General features: G+C 41.8%; 1 protein-coding gene across 7 annotated transcripts in view; it reads left to right on the plus strand.

Annotated features, from left to right (window-relative positions):
* rufy3 (RUN and FYVE domain containing 3) overlaps positions 1-21,886 on the plus strand; it is a 56,147-nt gene that overhangs the window by 14,249 nt on the left and 20,012 nt on the right. For all 7 annotated transcript variants that reach the window (XM_055011494.1, XM_055011493.1, XM_055011497.1 and 4 more), the window contains exons 4-10: positions 3,366-3,467; positions 3,798-3,921; positions 4,883-4,947; positions 7,676-7,741; positions 7,828-7,897; positions 8,032-8,121; positions 20,983-21,066. In XM_055011494.1, the coding sequence (XP_054867469.1) occupies positions 3,366-3,467; positions 3,798-3,921; positions 4,883-4,947; positions 7,676-7,741; positions 7,828-7,897; positions 8,032-8,121; positions 20,983-21,066 (601 nt within the window). The remainder of the gene's footprint in view (positions 1-3,365; positions 3,468-3,797; positions 3,922-4,882; positions 4,948-7,675; positions 7,742-7,827; positions 7,898-8,031; positions 8,122-20,982; positions 21,067-21,886) is intronic.

A 21,886-nucleotide genomic window follows, 5' to 3' on the forward strand; every position in this document is an offset into this window, starting at 1 on the left:
TCTCTTGTAGGTTCTTGTTAGTCTTGAATCAACTCCAGTTGATGAAATCAACTTCAGTTGATTCAAGACTTACTAGAATCTACTGCATCTGGACTTATACTGGACTTTCCCCTGTTGGTTCTTGTAAGTCTTGAATCAACTCCAGTTGAATGAATCAACTTCAGTTTGTTCAGTTGATTGCATCAACTTCAATTGATTCAAGACTTATAAGAACCTACAAGAGAAGTCCAGTGGATTTCTACTGAAGCTTCTACGATTACCATGACCTGGATGACCGAGAGTCTGCTTATATTGGACTTCTCTTGTAGGTTCTTGTAAATCTTGAATCAACTCCAGGTGATTCAAGATTTACAAGAATCTACTGCATCTGTACTTATACTGGACTTCTTATACTGAACTTCCCCTGTTGGTTCTTGTAAGTCTTGAATCAACTCCAGGTGATTCAAGACTTACAAGAACGTGCAAATGCATTTCTACTGAAGATTCTACGATTACCGTGACCTGGATGACTGAGAATCTACACAGACATCATACTTTTATGTACATTTTGAATTATTGCTTCAGAAACAGTTAATACAACAATTAAAAATAACTTCCTGAATTTAAGAAGAAGTTTTCATGCTTTCTTGGAGTGGTTTTTCACTTTTCCAGTTCAGAGTTAATGCACATACACTACCGTTCAAAAGTTTGGGGTCACCCAAGCAATTCCACGTTTTCCATGAAAACTCCCACTTTTATCCATGTGCTAACATAACTGCACAAGGGTTTTCTAATCATCAATGAGCCTTTCAACACCATTAGCTAACACAATGTAGCATTAGAACACAGGAGTGATGGTTGCTGGAAATGTTCCTCTGTACCCCTATGGAGAGATGTGACAGTAGTGAAAATGGGAGATGGAAACACCTTTTCTCAATAAGTTCTGTCATAGCAAATATTCGCTACCACAAATGATCAGCTGCTTCTTTGTCATTGTCCACAAACAGAATTAAACATGGACGATAGTAGCTGACATTAAACACTAAATACAACTTGCTTACTTGTAAACTTTCTCTCTATTTTTCTCTCATGAGTAACCAAAGTTTTGTTCGTTTCTTCTTCAAAGTTTTCTTAGCTGATTTTGTTTCCAGCTTCTTCTACTCTAGCGCCACCTTCTGCTAACAGTTGTTTATTCACTTCAAAGTAGTTAATAGAAACAAAAATAATTCACTTTTTTTTCTTTGTCATATTTAAAAGTTCACCTCAAATTCTCTTGTATATGGAAACACAGCTACTGTTTTGGACACATTGTGGGTTTCTCTCTTTTCAAGTTCTGTAATATAAGTGTATTTAAACTAGGGCTGTCAAAATTAGCGCGTTAATGCAGATTAATCCAGCACCATAATTAATCAGATTAAAACATTTGATGCAATTAATGCATCTGCAGCACAGAATCACTCAAAATCCCTGAAACGTCTCTGGCAACGCATTTCAGGTATTTTAAATTTGATGGGTTGCTTCTATTTTATCGGCGCAGCTTTTCCAGTGTTTAAGGCATTAGTTTATCAGCTCAGGAAACACACAGACCAATTAGGTACGAGTTCAGCCATCCCACGTGACGCTACTCAGCCAATGGAGTCTCTGCATTGCAGAGTTCAGAAAATAGGTGAGTGACAGACGAGAGGAGGAGGGACAAAAAGATAAACAAGAAAAACACTCAGAGAGCGCAGTGCTCTGTCAAGACTGTCCATTCCTTAGTTTGTGTATTCAGAAATCACGGCAACATAGAATCTGGTCATTTACTACAGAACCACCCACAGACTAACTAAATAAATACTAAATTGCCTTGCGTGAGCACAGGTATGTGTTGTGCATGCGTATGTTATGTAGTGCAGATACCGAATTGTGTGACCTAAATATGTAACGGGTCGAGTGAACTGATGCAGGCAACTGACACAGCGTTCACTTGTTGTTATGGTTACGGCGACGCCGTGCCAGCCGCTATATCTCGCAATGGAAAATCCTTAACAAATCCGTGGATCCAGACTATAAGCCGCACCACTGTCAAAATCTAATGAGGTGGTCCTCGTGTCATTTCTGACCTTCCCTGAAAATTCCATCCACATCCGTTGGTCTGTTTTAGAGGAATGTTGCAGACGGACAGACAGTGTTCACAGACAAACGTTCGCCGATCGTCACAGAACTCCTCCGTTCCTTGGCGGAGTAATAAGCAAATCGACACCGAGAGGAAAGTCGCCCTGCACGTTGACTATGTGTGGCTCAACATCTAGCTGTCAGCCAGCTTCTCAACTATGAATATAATCCAAACTAAATATAGTTCCAGACTCACCAATGAGCTCCAGATGTGTTTAGAATGACCCTGACACCGTTCAGACCAGATTCAGAAAACTGGCAGCCCAGTTCTCCCATTAAGCAGCAGGAATATAAGGGGAGTGATAGAAGACTGGAAAACATGTAAAAGTGTTCAACTGTTTAATTTTTTTGAGATTTAGGTATTGTTAAATATGTATATAAGTTCGTTCAGGTTGTTCAGTCATTATTTTTCACTTTATTTTCAGATGTACAGTTATATTAAAATATTAATAAATGTTGTCAAAATGTTTCTGAACTGTACTGAATTGATTTGATTTGATGGTCAGTTATTGATTACATGTAGACACTAATAAAACTACCGGGTTACATTAACATATGTCACACTAAATCAAGTGAGACATTAAGATTTTCTGGACCTTTGCTTTAATACATTTAGGGGCAGTGGTGGCGCAATGGTTAAGTCTCTGGACTACTGATCAGAAGGTCAGAGGTTCAAGCCCCGATGTGGCCACTGTTGGGCCCTTGAGCAAGGCCCTTAACCCTTCCTGCTCCAGGGGCACTGTACTGCGGCTGACCCGTCGCTCTGACTCCCCCAATTGGGGAGAGATGCGAAAATCTGAATTTCCCCTCGTGGGATTAATAAGGGATAATAAAAATAAATAAAAAAGTTTTGTCTGACTGAACCTCTTTGAATTTTAGTTGAACACCCCTGCGTTAAACAGCATGTTGGCCCTCTTTTTGAATACAAAACACCCCCAAAAACGGAACAGTCCACCAACTTACAGTAATATGAACACTCTACAGGAAGGAGTTTTCCTTTCACCGAAGCACAGGTGTTAAATAAACATGTTAAGTGTTAATATATATTCCCTTCTTTCTTGAATCTGTTTGCTCACACAAAATGAAATGCTATTAATACAGATTAAAAATGAATGATATTCGATCATGATTAATCGAAATTAATCCACCATAACCCGGCGATTAATCTGATTAACACGTTTAATGATTTGACAGCACTAATTTAAACCTAATTTTCCTGTGATTGATGCCAGAACTCCTCTAGGACGAGGTCGCGCCTGGTTACGACTGGCCTTGATGCAGAAGAAGCTCTCTGACTACATGAAGACCATCATCAACAGAAAGGACCTGCTCAGGTGGGTTTTAAACGCACTGCCAAGAAAGTCTTGGCTGAGTGAAATTACACCAACTATAACGGGTCAACAGATTGCAAATGTAGCGTGGGGCGAGACCCCAGCGAGCTTTAAAAGTGATCAGTAAAATCTTGAAATCAATTCTAAAAGGAACAGTAAGCCAGTGGAGGAAAGCCAGGATAGCTGTGATGTGATGTCGTTTGTTGAAACTGGTAAGAAGCTGGAAGCAACAGAATAACACCAATTATTGTCCAATGACCAAAAGGATTAGTCGACCCAGACATTATAGCCATTAAACATTAAAAAATCAACAATCTAGTCTTCTTCCTGCAGTGAATTCTACGAGCCGAACGCGTTGATGATGGAGGAGGAAGGTGCCGTCATCGCCGGGCTGCTCGTTGGACTAAACGTCATTGATGCCAACCTGTGTATGAAGGGAGAAGATCTGGACTCACAGGTTAGTCTGCTTTAACTTTCACTGAAACGCCCATATCAAGGAAGGAAAGGAGGAAAAAAATAATCATATTTCTGGGTATTAACACAAAGTTGTGGCTTTAGTTTCTGGTATTCTGGTATTTGCTACGTGAGTGTTCCAGCAGAAATAGTGTGTAGTTGGGTTACTTTAATTTAAATGAAATTGTATACAGTTCTACAATTGTACAATCTTATTTATCAGACGCTTTTATCCAAAGCGGCAGACATCTGAGAGTAGAAACAACACAAGCAAGGATCTAGTCAGGAGAAAACAACTTGGATAAGAGCCACAAAACAAGTGTGATAATAGGACTGTGGTGTCTACAACCAGTGTAGATGTATACGTATAAGATCATGTAAAACATAGTTAGAAAGGGCTGTAAGGGATAAAAATGCAGAAAAATGACCAACTTACATATCTAGAAATAAACATAAAAATTACACCTCAGGTAACGGATAAAGAAACATGATAAAAATTAGTTTAGAAAAGTTTTTTAAAGATGTTTACAATCTCAGGAGACTAATGGAAAGCCTAAAAACTGAACTAATTTTACAATTTACACTTTGGAGACACCTGAAGGTAAAACATTGGACCTGTGTACCATCAGTCCTTCTCCATATTCATTAAAAGGCTCCTAATTTAGTTCTAAAGCAACCAAATTAGTGTCTCTACCTTCATTGTTTTCATTTTCACAGACAGTCTGTTGTGTTTTTAAAGTGCTCAGGAATCTTCTTCCTCCTCTGTCACTTGTCAAACTGGGACTGAGGCCAGAAGGACTGGCAGGGGGCCAGCTTCTGATCAGGTTTCCAAAGCAGGATTATAGTGAAGTGAAACCTCGAGTTAATTTGATGCTAAAACATTTAGCTAACCTGAAGTTCAGGAGCAGCATGTTGATTTTTCTTTTAAATTAGAGTGTTAATTGATTTTCTGTTCCTATTTTCAGGTCGGGGTGATTGATTTCTCAATGTACCTAAAAGACGGAGGACACAGTAGTAAGAGTGCAGAGGGGTGAGTCCTGTTTCCTCATCGTTTCTCATATTTATTGCAGTCCTGGTTAATATGAGGTTCTGTAAAGTCTGCAGAAGGAGGAATTATGTGTTTTTATATTGCCTATTTATTCCTCCGCCAAGGAACAGTGGAGTTATGTGACGATCGGCATAGGTTTGTCTGTCTGTCTGTGTCTGTTAGCAACATTATTCAAAAAGGGATTAACGGATTTGGATGAAATTTTCAGGGAAGGTCAGAAATGACACAAGGACTGGTCTGGATCCACGGATTTGTTAAAGATTTCTGTATCACTGCCAGATAGTGGCACGACTTCACTGTAACCATGACAAGTGAACACTACACACGATTGTGATCCTACTACAAATCGAAAGTTGAAGACTTATCGGGACTTCAGAAATGTCAGAAATGATCCAAGGAACAACTGATTAAATTGTGGGGGTGTTTCTGAGTCCCATCAATTCCTGCTGCTCGCTACATATTTAGGTCACGTGATCCGGTATCTGTACATAACGTACACATGCCTGTACTCAGCACAAGGTCATTTTGTTTGTTTGTACATCTATATTAAATGGACACATTCTATAGTGCCGTGATTTCTGCCACGAATTTTTTTCAAGATTTCAGCCGTCGGAAATCATACGACTGAGCAGCTCTGGCGGAGTACTGTGCTCTTGTGCTTTTCTGAGTGTTCTAGATTTCTTAGACATAGTTTTACCTGCAATCTGATCGGTGATCTGGTTTAGCAGATGCTTCACAGACAAAGGCTGCCTCTGGTGAAAATCAAGTTTTTTACCTTGTTTACATGTCCATATGTTGTTGTTGTTTGTTTTACACAATATCTTCATTTTAAAACAATCAGTTCACAGCATTCTGTTTGCATAATTGTGGAAGACTGTGGCAAGTTCTAAATTAATAGCACTAGCAATAAAATTAGAACTAGAAAAGCACTCAGAGAGCGCAGTCCTCCTCCAAGGCTGTTCAGTTGACCTATCATTTCGGACGGATGAAATCTTTAATAAAAAATGACCTTGCGCTGAGCACAAGCATGTGTTATGCATGTGCATGTTATGTATGGATACCAAATTGCGTGTAAATTACTGTTACGAAAGTCTGTTGATCAGTTCATCACTTTTGGCAAACCTTTGTTTTGCTGCTGTTAAAATAACCGTTCCTTCCATGCTTTTATTTTGAAGACGTGTTTTTAATGTTGCGGGCTTTTATTTTGTCACCATTCCAGCAGCACAGGAAGTGATTCTCTAAGAAGCGGTTTCTTGACATGACGAAGATGCTGCTGAAAAGTCCGAAAATTCAAATAAAGATTAAAGACAATGGTTCCAGCTGTTGCTGTCGAGCAAAGGATATGTCTAAACTTAGAAGCAGCTGGAATGGAGACAAGCTCTTACTGTGAAGGAACGAGTGAAGGACAGAAAGGTGGATTTGTGTTCAAAAAGGCTGACAGCTGAGCTTAACATGTCTGGCTAGGGTTTACTGCATTGCGTGACCTAAATATGTAGCGGACGGCAGGAATTGATGGGACTCAGAAACAGCCCACAGTTTAATCATTTGTTCCTTGTATGATTTCCAACTGGTAAATCACAGTCAATTTGTAGTAGGATGCAATCATGTGATCGTCAGCAGGTAACTGACACAGTGTTCACATGGCTGCTATATCTCCCAATGGGAAATCTTTCACAAAGCTGTAGATCCAGACTATAAGCCGCATCACTGCCAAAATCTAATCACTTGGTCCTTGTGTCATTTCTGACCTTCTCTGAAAATTTCAACCAAATCTGTTGCTCAGTTTTTCACTAATGTTTCACAGAGACAGACAGACAGACAGACAGATTCACAGACAAACGTACGCCGATCGTCGCATAACTCCGCCCTTTCCTTGGCGGAGTAATAACAATATACACTACCATTCAAAAGTTTGGGGTCACCCAGACAATTTCATGTTTTCCAGTAAAACTCCCACTTTTCTCCATGTGCTAACATAACTGCACAAGGGTTTTCTAATCATCAATGAGCCTTTCAACACCATTAGCTAACACAATGTAGCATTAGAACACAGGAGTGATGGTTGCTGGAAATGTTCCTCTGTACCCCTATGGAGGTATTCCATTAAAATCAGCTGTTTCCAGCTACAATAGTCATTTACCACATTAACAATGTCTACTCTGGCTTTATCATTCATTTAATGTTATCTTCATTGAAAAAAATGATTTTCTTTCAAAAAATAAGGGCATTTCTAAGTTTAAAAAAAACATATATAGACAGAGATATATAAATGAACAAACAATTCCACTTATCTATCTGGTGATAAACAACATTTGTTTTGTACTTGTTTACAAAGTCTTTAGGACTTTCAACAAATAATAATTCTTTGATGTGATTTTCTGTTTCAGTAATTCATAAACTTATTCAATTTGTTTTTTAAAATCTTAATAGAATAGTTGTTAGGTGTGTGTATATATGTATATATATATGTATATATATATATATATATATGTATATATATATATATATATATATATATATATATATATATATATATATATATATATATATATATATATATATATATATATGTATATGTGTGTGTGTGTGTGCTCTGGTGTTTCATAAAAATATTACCTGTTATTTAGGAGGCTGCAACCAATGTTACATTAGTAATTATTAGGATTATTGTGTATAAGAACAGCTAAATTCATGTTTCTCTTTGTTTCAGCGACGGTCAGATCACAGCTATTCTCGATCAGAAGAACTACGTTGAGGAGCTGAACAGACATTTAAGGTTTGTCCAGGTCATCAGCTCTTCTCTTTCTTCTTCTTCTTGTTGTTCAGGTTAATTCCTCACATATTTCCTGTCTGTGTTTTCAGTGCGTCAGTAAATAACCTTCAGGCGAAGGTGGATGCTCTGGAAAAGTCCAACACAAAGCTGACAGAAGAGGTGAGTCTATCGGAGCTCAGCTTCAAAGAGGGTTTCATTTCCTCATCAGTGTTTTTCTCTAAACCTACGTCAGCCCTCCTGCTGCAGATATTTTCTTTATTTTGGGGTTACGGAGCTGTTTCGTATCTCCACAGCTCGCGGTGGCAAATAACAGGATCATCACTTTACAAGAAGACGTGGAGAGAGTAAAGGAGGAGAGCTCGTATCAGCTGGAGTCCAGGAAGGTGAACGCATTTAGACAATTTTTTTCCCTTTTCTAATGATTATAATGCACAGTGATGCTCAAAAAATGCTATTTTTAAATCATAAAAGTCATCCAAAACCACATTTTTAGATTTTGATGGATAAAAATGATAATTACTAGGCCTCAAGATGGTCTGACTGTGCCCCAGACTAATTTCTATAACAAAGGAGAGTCCTAAAATAATAATTAAGTCATGTTAAATGACTATAGAAGTTTGTTTAACCCTACAGAGCCTAGCATAGAGCGGGCACTATGACTGCATATTTATTTTTGATTGGCGGTAGTTTTGAAGCCAGATAAGATCGATCGATCATTAGGGACCGAGCACCGAATGGTGCGAAGACCCTATTGGAATTGGTCGGGTTTCTTATTATTAGGGTCCGAACACCGGCGGTGCGAAGACCCTATTGAAATGCTAGGGTTTTTTATTATTATTATTATTATTAGGGTCCGAGCACCGGCGGTGCGAAGACCCTATTGGAATGCAAGGAATTATTATTAGGGTCCGAGCACCGAATGGTGCGAAGACCCTATTGGAATGCAAGGAATTATTAGGGTCCGAGCACCGACTGGTGCGAAGACCCTATTGGAATGCAAGGAATTATTTATTATTAGGGTCCGAGCACCGAATGGTGCGAAGACCCTATTGAAATGCAAGGAATTATTATTAGGGTCCGAGCACCGAATGGTGTGAAGACCCTATTGAAACCCTAGGGTTTATTATTAGGGTCCGAGCACCGAATGGTGCGAAAACCCTATTGGAATGCAAGGAATTATTTATTATTATTATTATTATTATTAGGGTCCGAGCACCGAATGGTGCGAAGACCCTATTGAAATGCAAGGAATTATTATTATTATTATTCCGCTTTTTTCTACGGACGTGGAAAATGCATTTTTGGCGGCCTTATCATACCCCAAAACGCGTGAAACTTGGCATGCCGTGTGTGTGACCTACAGTTCTGAAACTTGGTAGGCATATGTAACTCATCAAGACGCAAAAAAATGTAATTGACAGCCATGGCCAAAACCCAACAGGAAGTCGGCCATTTTGAATTATATGTCATACTTTTTGACAATTTTTGGTCATTTTTGTACATTTTCAAAAGCTATAAAGTCAAACAGGGTAACACCGAGAGAGCTGAAATTCGGACAGGATATACTCCAGGCATGGGTGATCAAAAGTTATCAAAATACTCCGCAAAAGTCTGAGGGCGTGGCTATGGCGGCCTCCTGAATTTTGATGCTTCGCCATGAAACATCAACTGCTGGGTAACTGCCCTAAACATGATCCAATCTGTCTCAAACTTTACATGTATGATCAGAGTCCTGCCCTGATGACATTCACATGCTGAAATACAGCCACAGTCATAGCGCCACCTGTTGGATGGAAGGAAATGCTGTATAACTGGCCTGTACATGCTCCAATCTGCCTCAAACTTTACATGTATGATCAGAGTCTTGCCCTGATGACATTCCCATGCTGAAATACAGCCACAGTCATAGCGCCACCTGGTGGATGGAAGGAAGTGCTGTATAACTGGCCTGTACATTGTCCGATCTGCCTGAACTTTTGTATGTGTGATCAGAGTCCGACCCTGATCACATCCATAGGGCAACATACACTCTCGGTAGCAGCGCCACCTGGTGGATGGACAGGACAAGCTCTATAAGTAGCCTGAACATGCTCCAATCTGCCTGAAATTTTACACGTGTGATCAGAGTCCGGCCGTCATCGCATCCACAGGCCGACATGCACTCTCGGTCGCAGCACCACCTGGCGGACGTGCGTGGATTCGCCGACCGGCAAGGAAGCGAGGACCCGTCCAACGCTGCTTGCAGCTTTAATTAGGGTCCGAGCACCGAATGGTGCGAAGACCCTATTGAAATGCTAGGGTTTATTATTATTATTATTATTTTTATTTTTTCTCCCGTCTTTTGAATTGCCTTTTTGGCGGCCTTATCATACCCCAAAATGCGTGAGACTTGGCATGCACGTCAGGACTGGCGAAAAATTTGATATTTTAGGTGAGTTGCGCATGTGTGTGGCAAAATGGCTCCATAGCGCCCCCTGGAAAATTGAAAATTTGGTCATTAGGCCAACTGGCAAATTGTTTCATCTACAGCTACAAAATTTTGTAGGCATATTCAGCACATCAGGAAACCCAAAAAAGTCAATCACGACCATACGGTAAACCCAACAGGAAGTCGGCCATCTTGAATTAGCTGTGAATTTTGATGACATTAATAACTCAGCGGGGGTAAGTCTGACAGACATCAAATTTGCCCAGCATATGCAACACTGCCTCCTCATGAAAAGTTATCAAAATGCTCTGCAAAAGTCAAAGGGCGTGGCCATTGCGACCCTCAGAAATATTGATCCTTCGCCATGAAACAGGAAGTGGTGTCTAACTCTACTGTACATGCTCCAATCTGCCTGAAATTTTACATGTGTGATCAGGGTCCAGCCCTGACGACATCCATGTGATTATGTACATTGACAGTCATAGCGCCACCTTCTGGTAGCAGGAAATTGACAATTTCTACACTTTGATGTACTATTCTTAGCACGTTGATCAGATTCACCTCAAATGTGGTGACATAAGCCAGAACACATTGATGATGATTCCCAGAGAAAATGGTGACTCGTCGTCAAGGGGCGTGTCTGTGGCGGCGCGGCGAATTTCGATTTCTCGCCATGAAAATTGAATTATTAATATCTCAGCTGGAAATGATGCAATCCGGACCAAACTTGATGTGATGGACACCAGTCAGGTTCTGAACACATCCACACTCATAAATTTAGAAATACTCATAGCGCCACCTATTGGCAAAAGGAAGAATTTGTCATTACATTTGCACCTACCATTGCCAGAAAAATTGTCATATCATCCTGAAAATTGGTGAGCTCAGTGTTTCCCCCTTGACGATGCCACAGTGTGAAGATTTTGACGATTCATAAAATTCTGTTGCCGTGGCAACGCATCGTTGCCGTAATAAACAAAGTACTTTTTGACAGGTTAAAAATGCTCAAATGCTCGCCAAAATTACCACACATATCTGGACCGGCAACCCATTTCATATTTTAGGGAAACTGCACATGTGTGTTGCAAAATGGCTTCATAGCGCCACCTGGAAAATTTCAAACAGTTACTACAGCCAGTACGTGTCACCTAGAATTATGAAATTTGATACACATATGTAACTTGTCAAGACACACAAAAATGTAATTGACACCCATGCCCAAAATCCAACAGGAAGTCAGCCATTTTGAATTATATGTCATATGTTTTGACGATTTTGGGTCATTTTTAGACATTTTCAAAAGCTATAAACTCAAACAGGGTAACACAGAGAGAGATGAAATTCGGCCAGGATGTACTACACACATGGGTGATCAAAAGTTATCAAAATGCTCTGCAAAAGTCTGAGGGCGTGGCCATGGCAGCCTCCTGAATTTTGATGCTTCGCCATGAAACATCAACTGCTGTGTAACTGCCCTAAACATGCTCCAATCTGCCTCAAACTTTACATGTATGATCACAGTCCTGCCCTGATGACATTCACATGCTGAAATACAGCCACAGTCATAGCGCCACCTGGTGGATGGAAGGAAATGCTCTATAACTGGCCTGTACATGGTCCGATCTGCCTGAAATTTTATATGTGTGATCAGAGTCTGACCCTCATCACATCCATAGGCCAATATACACTCTTGGTGACAGCGCCACCTGGTGGATGGACAAGAAAAGCTCTATAACTAGCCTGTAGATGGTCCGATCTGCCTGAAAGTTTACATGTGTGATCAGAGTCCGACCCTCATCACATCCATAGGCCAATATACACTCTCGGTTGCAGCGCCACCTGGTGGATGGACAGGAAAAGCTCTATAAGTAGCCTGAACATGCTCCAATCTGCCTGAAATTTTACACGTGTGATCAGAGTCCGGCCCTCATCGCATCCGTAGGCCGACATGCACTCTCGGTCGCAGCGCCGCCTGGTGGACGTGCGCAGATTCGCCGACCAGCAAGGATGCGAGGACCCGTCCAACGCTGCTTGCAGCTTTAATTATTATTCTTTCTTTTCCCGCTTTTTGAATTGCATTTTTGGCGGCCTTATCATACCCCAAAACGCGTCAAACTTGGCATGCTCATCAGGACTGGCGAAAAATTTGATATTTTAGGGGAGTTGTGCATGTGTGTGGGAAAATGGCTCCATAGCGCCCCCTGGAAAATTGAAAATTTGGTCATTAGGCGAACTTGCACGACGTTTCATCTACAGCTACAAAATTTTGTATGCATATTCAGCACATCAGGAAACCCAAAAAAGTCAATCACAGCCATACTGTAAATCCAACACGAAGTCGGCCATCTTGAATTAGCTGTAAATTTTTTGAGATTAATAACTCCGTGAGGGTAAGTCCGAGATATGCCAAATTTGGCCAGTATATGCAACAGCCCAACCTGATAAAAAGTTATCAAAATGCTATGCAAAAGTCAAAGGGCGTGGCCATGGTGACTCCCAAAAATATTGATCCTTCGCCATGAAACAGGAAGTGGTGTCTAACTCAGCTGTACATGCTCCAATCTGCCTGAAATTTTACGTGTGTGATCAGGGTCCAGCCCTGATGACATCCATGTGGATATATACATTCACAGTCATAGCGCCACCTTGTGGTAGCAGGAAATTGACATTTTTTTACACTTTGATGTACTATTCTTAGCACGTTGATCAGATTCACCTCAAATGTGGTGACATAAGCGTGAACACATTGATGATGATTCCCAGAGAAAATGGCGACTCGTCGTCAAGGGGCGTGTCTGTGGCGGCGCGGCGAATTTCGATTTCTAACCATGAAAATTGAATTATTCATATCTCAGCAGGACATGATCCAATCTGGACCAAACTTGATGTGATGGACCCCAGTCAGGTTCTGAACACATCCAAATTCATAAATTTAGAAAAGCTCATAGCGCCACCTATTGGCAACAGGAAGAAATTGTCATTACATTTGCACGTGCCATTGCCAGAAACTTTGTCATATCATTCTGAAAATTGGTCAGGTGAGTGGTCACACCTTGTCGATGCCACAGTGTGAAGATTTTGATGATTCATAACACGCTGTTGCCATGGCAACACAAAATTGCCGTGACAGACAAAGTACTTTTTGACAGGTTCGGAATGCTCATATACTTGCCAAAATTTCCACACACATCAAGACTGCTGAAATATTTGATATTTTAGACGAATTGCACATGATTGTTGCAAAATGGCTCCATAGCGCCACCTGGAAAATTTCAAACATTTACGACAGGCCGTATGTGTCACCTACAGATCTGAAATTTGGTCGGCATATGTAACTCATCAAGACGCACAAAAATGTAATTGACACCCATGCCCAAAACCCAACAGGAAGTCAGCCATTTTGAAATATATGTCATACTTTTTGACGATTTTGTGTCGTTTTTGTACATTTTCGAAAGCTATAAACTCAAACAGGGTAACATCAAGAGAGCTGAAATTCGGCCAGGATGTACTCCAGGCATGGGTGATCAAAAGTTATTAAAATGCTCCGCAAAAGTCTGAGGGCGTGGCCATGGCGGCCTCCTGAATTTTGATGCTTCGCCATGAAACATCAACTGCTGTGTAACTGCCCTAAACATGCTCCAATCTGCCTCTAACTTTACATGTATGATCACAGTCCTGCCCTGATGACATTCACATGCTGAAATACAGCCACAGTCATAGCGCCACCTGTTGGATGGAAGGAAATGCTGTATAACTGGCCTGTACATGGTCCGATCTGCCTGAAATTTTATATGTGTGATCAGAGTCCGACCCTCATCACATCCATAGGCCAATATACACTCTTGGTGACAGCGCCACCTGGTGGATGGACAAGAAATGCTCTATAACTAGCCTGTAGATGGTCCGATCTGCCTGAAAGTTTACATGTGTGATCAGAGTCCGACCCTCATCACATCCATAGGCCAATATACATGCTCGGTTGCAGCGCCGCCTGGTGGACGTGCGCGGATTCGCCGACCAGCAAGGATGCGAGGACCCGTCCAACGCTGCTTGCAGCTTTAATTATACTTTCTTTTCCCGCTTTTTGAATTGCATTTTTGGCGGCCTTATCATACCCCAAAACGCGTCAAACTTGGCATGCTCATCAGGACTGGCGAAAAATTTGATATTTTAGGGGAGTTGTGCATGTCTGTGGGAAAATGGCTCCATAGCGCCCCCTGGAAAATTGAAAAATTGGTCATTAGGCCAACTTGCACGACGTTTCATCTGCAGCTACAAAATTTTGTAGGCATATTCAGCACATCAGGAAACCGAAAAAAGTCAATCACGGCCATACTGTAAATCCAACAGGAAGTCGGCCATCTTGAATTAGCTGTAAATTTTTTGAGATTAATAACTCCGTGAGGGTAAGTCCAAGAGACACCAAATTTGGCCAGTATATGCAACAGCCCAACCTGATAAAAAGTTATCAAAATGCTCTGCAAAAGTCAAAGGGCGTAGCCATGGCGACCCCCAGACATATTGATCCTTCGCCATGAAACAGGAAGTGGTGTCTAACTCAGCTGTACATGCTCCAATCTGCCTGAAATTTTACATGTGTGATCAGTGTCCAGCCCTGATGACATCCATGTGGTTATATACATTGACAGTCATAGCGCCACCTTGTGGTAGCAGGAAATTTACATTTTTTACACTTTGATGTACTATTCTTAGCACGTTGATCAGATTCACCTCAAATGTGGTGACATACGCCAGAACACATTGATGATGATTCCCAGAGAAAATGGTGGCTCGTCGTCAAGGGGCGTGTCTGTGGCGGCGCGGCGAATTTCGATTTCTCGCCATGAAAATTTAATTATTAATATCTCAGCTGGACATGGTCCAATTCGGACCAAACTTGATATGGTGGAGACCAGTCCGGGTCTGAACACATCCACATCCTTAAATTTAGAAATACTCATAGCGCCACCTATTGGCAACAGGAAGAAATTGTCATTACATTTGCATGTGCCATTGCCAGAAACTTTGTCATATCATCCTGAAAATTGGTCAGCCCAGTGTTTTCCCCTTGACAATGCCACAGTGTGAAGATTTTGATGATTCATAAAATTCTGTTGCCGTGGCAATGCCTCTTTGCCGTAATAAACAAAGTACTTTTTGACAGGTTAGGAACGCTCATATGCTCACCAAAATTGCCACACACATCAGGACCCCTGAAATATTTTATATTTTAGATAAATTGTCTATGACTGTTGCAAAGTAGCTCGATAGCGCCACCTGGAAAATTTCAAACATTTACTACGGGCCGTGTGTGTGACCTACAGTTCTGAAACTTGGTAGGCATATGTAACTCATCAAGACGCAAAAAAATGTAATGGACACCCATGGCCAAAACCCAACAGGAAGTCGGCCATTTTGAATTATATGTCATACTTTTTGACGATTTTTGGTCATTTTTGTACATTTTCAAAAGCTATAAAGTCAAACAGGCTAACCCCGAGAAAGCTGAAATTCGGCCAGGATGTACAGCAGGCATGGGTGATCAAAAGTTATCAAAATACTCCGCAAAAGTCTGAGGGCGTGGCCATGGCGGCCTCCTGAATTTTGATGCTTCGCCATGAAACATCAACTGCTGGGTAACTGCCCTAAACATGATCCAATCTGTCTCAAACTTTACATGTATGATCAGAGTCCAGCCCTGATGACATTCACATGCTGAAATACAGCCACAGTCATAGCGCCACCTGTTGGATGGAAGGAAATGCTGTATAACTGGCCTGTACATGCTCCAATCTGCCTCAAACTTTACAAGTATGATCAGAGTCCTGCCCTGATGACATTCCCATGCTGAAATACAGCCACAGTCATAGCGCCACCTGTTGGATGGAAGGGAATTCTCTATAACTGGCCTGTACATGGTCTGATCTGCCTGAAATTTTGTATGTGTGATCAGAGTCCGACCCTGATCACATCCATAGGCCAATATACACTCTCGGTCGCAGCGCCACCTGGTGGATGGACAGGAAAAGCTCTAGAAGTAGCCTGAACATGCTCCAATCTGCCTGAAATTTTACACGTGTGATCAGAGTCTGGCCCTCATCGCATCCGTAGGCCGACATGCACTCTCGGTCGCAGCGCGGCCTGGTGGATGTGTGCGGATTCGCCGACCAGCAAGGATGCGAGGACCCGTCCAACGCTGCTTGCAGCTTTAATTATTATTATTCCGCTTTTTTCTACGGACGTGGAAAATGCATTTTTGGCGGCCTTATCATACCCCAAAACGCGTGAAACTTGGCATGCTCATCAGGACCTGCGAAAAATTTGATATTTTATGGGAGTTGCGCATGTGTGTGGGAAAATGGCTCTATAGCGCCCCCTGGAAAATTGAAAATTTGGTCATTAGGCCAACTTTCACGACGTTTCATCCACAGCTACAAAATTTTGGATGCATATTCAGCACATCAGGAAACACAGAAAAGTCAATCACGGCCACACCCTAAACCCAACAGGAAGTCGGCCATCTTGAATTAGCTGTGAATTTTGATAAGATTAATAACTCAGCGGGGGTAAGTCTGACAGACATCAAATTTGCCCAGCATATGCAACACTGCCTCCTCATGAAAAGTTATCAAAATGCTCTGCAAAAGTCAAAGGGCGTGGCCATGGTGACTCCCAAAAATATTGATCCTTCGCCATGAAACAGGAAGTGGTGTCTAACTCAGCTGTACATGCTCCAATCTGCCTGAAATTTTACATGTGTGATCAGGGTCCAGCCCTGATGACATCCATGTGGATATATACATTCACAGTCATAGCGCCATCTTGTGGTAGCAGGAAATTGACATTTTTTACACTTTGATGTACTATTCTTAGCACGTTGATCAGATTCACCTCAAATGTGGTGATATAAGCGTGAACACATTGATGATGATTCCCAGAGAAAATGGCGACTCGTCGTCAAGGGGCGTGTCTGTGGCGGCGTGGCGAATTTCGATTTCTCGCCATGAAAATTGAATTATTCATATCTCAGCTGGAAATGATCCAATCTGGACCAAACTTGATGTGATGGACACCAGTCCGGGTCTGAACACATCCACACTCATAAATTTAGAAATACTCATAGCGCCACCTATTGGCAACAGGAAGAAGTTGTCATTACATTTGCACGTGCCATTGCCAGAAACTTTGTCATATCATTCAGAAAATTGGTCAGGTGAGTGGTTACACGTTGACGATGCCACAGTGTGAAGATTTCGACGATTCATAACACGCTGTTACCATGGCAACGCAATGTTGCCGTAATAAACAAAGTACTTTTTGACAGGTTAGGAACACTCATATGCTCGCCAAAATTGCCACACACATCAGGACCCCTGAAATATTTGATATTTTAGATTAATTGCACATGATTTTTGCAAAATGGCTCCATAGTGCCACCTGGAAAATTTCAAACATTTACTGCGGGCCGTATGTGTGACCTACAGTTCTGAAACTTGGTAGGCATATGTAACTCATCAAGACGCACAAAAATGTAATTGACACCCATGGCCAAAACCCAACAGGAAGTCGGCCATTTTGAATTATATGTCCTATGTTTTGACGATTTTGGGTCATTTTTAGACATTTTCAAAAGCTATGAACTCAAACAGGGTAACACCGAGAGAGCTAAAATTCGGCCAGGATGTAAACCAGGCATGGGTGATCAAAAGTTATGAAAATGCTCCGCAAAAGTCTGAGGGCGTGGCCATGGCGGCCTCCTGAATTTTGATGCTTCGCCATGAAACATCAACTGCTGTGTAACTGCCCTAAACATGCTCCAATCTGCCTCTAACTTTACATGTATGATCAGAGTCCAGCCCTGATGACATTCACATGCTGAAATACAGCCACAGTCATAGCGCCACCTGTTGGATGGAAGGAAATGCTGTATAACTGGCCTGTACATGGTCCGATCTGCCTGAAATTTTATGTGTGTGATCAGAGTCCGACCCTCATCACATCCATAGGCCAATATACACTCTTGGTGACAGCGCCACCTGGTGGATGGACAAGAAAAGCTCTATAACTAGCCTGTAGATGGTCCGATCTGCCTGAAAGGTTACATGTGTGATCAGAGTCCGACCCTCATCACATCCATAGGCCAATATACACTCTCGGTTGCAGCGCCACCTGGTGGATGGACAGGAAAAGCTCTATAAGTAGCCTGAACATGCTCCAATCTGCCTGAAATTTTACACGTGTGATCAGAGTCCGGCCCTCATCGCATCCGTAGGCCGACATGCACTCTCGGTCGCAGCGCCGCCTGGTGGACGTGCGCGGATTCGCCGACCAGCAAGGATGCGAGGACCCGTCCAACGCTGCTTGCAGCTTTAATTATTATTTTTATTTTTTCTCCCGTCTTTTGAATTGCCTTTTTGGCGGCCTTATCATACCCCAAAATGCGTGAAACTTGGCATGCTCATCAGGACTGGCGAAAAATTTGATATTTTATGGGAGTTGCGCATGTGTGTGGGAAAATGGCTCCATAGTGCCCCCTGGAAAATTGAAAATTTGGTCATTAGGCGAACTGGCAAAGTGTTTCATCTACAGCTACAAAGTTGTGTAGGCACATTCAGCACATCAGGAAACCCAAAAAAGTCAATCACGACCATACTGTAAACCCAACACGAAGTCGGCCATCTTGAATTAGCTGTGAAATTTGATGAGATTAATAACTCAGCGGGGGTAAGTCCGAGAGACGTCAAATTTGGCCAGTATATGCAACACTGCCTCCTGATGAAAAGTTATCGAAATGCTGTGCAAAAGTCAAAGGGCATGGCCATGGCGACTCCCAAAAAAACGGATCCTTTGCCATGAAACAGGAAGTGGTGTCTAAGTCTGCTGTACATGCTCCAATCTGCCTGAAATTTTACATGTGTGATCAGTGTCCAGCCCTGACGACATCCATGTGGTTATGTACATTGACAGTCATAGCGCCACCTTGTGGTAGAAAGAAATAGACATTTTTTACATTTTCATGTACTATTCTTAGCACGTTGACCAGAATCACTTCAAATGTGGTGACATAAGCCTGAACACATTGATGATGATCCCCAGAGAAAATGGTGACTCGTCGTCAAGGGGCGTGTCTGTGGCGGCGCGGCGAATTTCGATTTCTCGCCTTGAAAATTGAATTATTAATATCTCAGCTGGAAATGATCCAATCCGGACCAAACTTGATGTGATGGACACCAGTCAGGTTCTGAACACATCCACATTCATAAATTTAGAAATACTCTTAGCGCCACCTATTGGCAAAAGGAAGAAATTGTCATTACATTTGCACCTACCATTGCCAGAATCTTTGTCATATCATTCTGAAAATTGGTCAGCTCAGTGTTTCCCCCTGGACGATGCTACAGTGTGAAGATTTTGACGATTCATAAAATTCTGTTGCCGTGGCAACGCATCATTTCCGTAATAAACAATGTACTTTTTCACAGGTTAGGAACGCTCATATGCTCGCCAAAATTGCCACACACATCAGGACTGCTGAAATATTTGATATTTTAGACAAATTGTCCATGACTGTTGCAAAATGGCTCGATAGCGCCACCTGGAAAATTTCAAACAGTTACTACGGCCAGTACGTGTCACCTAGAATTATGAAACTTGGTAGGCATATGTAACTCGTCAAGACACACAAAAATGTAATTGACACCCATGCCCAAAACCCAACAGGAAGTCAGCCATTTTGAATTATATGTCATATGTTTTGACGATTTTGGGTCATTTTTGTACATTTTCAAAAGCTATAAACTCAAACAGGGTAACACAGAGAGAGCTGAAATTTGGCCAGGATGTACTCCAGGCATGGTTGATCAAAAGTTATCAAAATGCTCCGCAAAAGTCTGAGGGCGTGGCCATGGCGGCCTCCTGAATTTTGATGCTTCGCCATGAAACATCAACTGCTGTGTAACTGCCCTAAACATGCTCCAATCTGCCTCAAAGTTTACATGTATGATCAGAGTCCTGCCCTCATGACATTCACATGCTGAAATACAGCCACAGTCATAGCGCCACCTGTTGGATTCAAGGAAATGTTCTATAACTAGCCTGTACATGGTCCAATCTGCCTGAAATTTTGTATGTGTGATCAGAGTCCGACCCTGATCACATCCATAGGCCAATATACACTCTCGGTTGCAGCGCCACCTGGTGGATGGACAGGAAAAGCTCTAGAAGTAGCCTGAACATGCTCCAATCTGCCTGAAATTTTACACGTGTGATCAGAGTCCGGCCCTCATCGCATCCGTAGGCCGACATGCACTCTCGGTCGCAGCGCCGCCTGGTGGACGTGCGCAGATTCGCCGACCAGCAAGGACGCAAGGACCCGTCCAACGCTGCTTGCAGCTTTCTTTTTGCATATAAAATCTGGGGAGTTATGCTAACATTTCACTCATTCACCAGGTATCAGAGCGTGATTTGGTTGCAGTGATGGGTTTGTAAAAATACACAATAAAGCGCACATAACAAAAATCTTTTTGCAGCTTTTTTTCGTTTTTTTTACAAATTTGAGGGATACGGCTATGCAATTTCTGTATTTTGAAATATTTGTGAAAAAAGTTTATTGCACTTTTAAGCAATTTATTGTAGTAGTTAAGACAAGTCAATACATATTAGTAAAACTTAGGATATAAGGGTTATATCGACGTAAAGCAAATAAAAATAGCACTACAGTATGTAAAAAATGTAGGAATGTGTCCTGGCATACTTGAACAATGGTAGGTCTTAAAGGGTTAAAGCAAACATTCCTGTTTTCTTTTTGTTTCAGGCATTAAGAAGCGACTCGGCAGCAGACGGACAGGCTCTGGGTGAAACACGCAAGCAGCTCAAAGAGGAAACTGTGCTTCGATTGGTGTGTTTCATCTTCATGTGACTCTGCTTTAATAATGAGGAGGATTTATAGATATAGTTATAAAGTAGATGCCAATGTAGTGTGTTTTTAATCACAGAGAAAGTCTGTTTTGGATACTATGCATGCAGCTAACACATCTGTGGTGTTTTATTGTTGAGATTTGTACACTACAGTTCAAAAGTTTGGGGTCACCTAAACAATTCCATGTTCTCCATGAAAACTCCCACTTTTATCCATGTGCTAACGTAACTGCACAAGGGTTTTCTAATCATCAATGAGCCTTTCAACACCATTAGCTAACACAATGTAGCATTAGAACTAGTGATCGACCGATTATCAGTCGGGCCGATTATTGGCACCGATATTTGGAAATTTTGGCGTATATCGGCATCGGCCTTTTTTTAAAATCTAATAATTAATTTAAAACTGGGTTATTTCAGCTCGGATGCAGCCGCGCCCCTCTCTCTCCTGGCTTCTGTCTCCCCCATGATCCAACCAGCCCTCTGATTGGTTAAGAAGCTGAAGCTGTCCTCTCACACACACACACACACAGCAGAGAGGGAAAATTTTCTCGTGTGAGAAGCTCCAGAGAAAAAACACGTGTTGAAGGTAAACACAGAAAACTCTTCCGAAATTTTAATAAACATCCCAGTGCTCTACATCTCACAACTACTACTAACGTTTCAGTGAGCAGCAGAATAACCAAAGAGCGGAGTAAACATTAGCGGCAGCTCTGCTAACTCCTATTACCTCCCAACATGTCTGTGAATTACTTAACCCTCTGCGTAATCGAATGAAACAGGAAGATGAAGCGTCGACG

The sequence above is a fragment of the Amphiprion ocellaris genome, chromosome 6 (assembly GCF_022539595.1).
Source record: "Amphiprion ocellaris isolate individual 3 ecotype Okinawa chromosome 6, ASM2253959v1, whole genome shotgun sequence".
Classification (NCBI taxonomy): Eukaryota; Metazoa; Chordata; class Actinopteri; family Pomacentridae; genus Amphiprion; species Amphiprion ocellaris.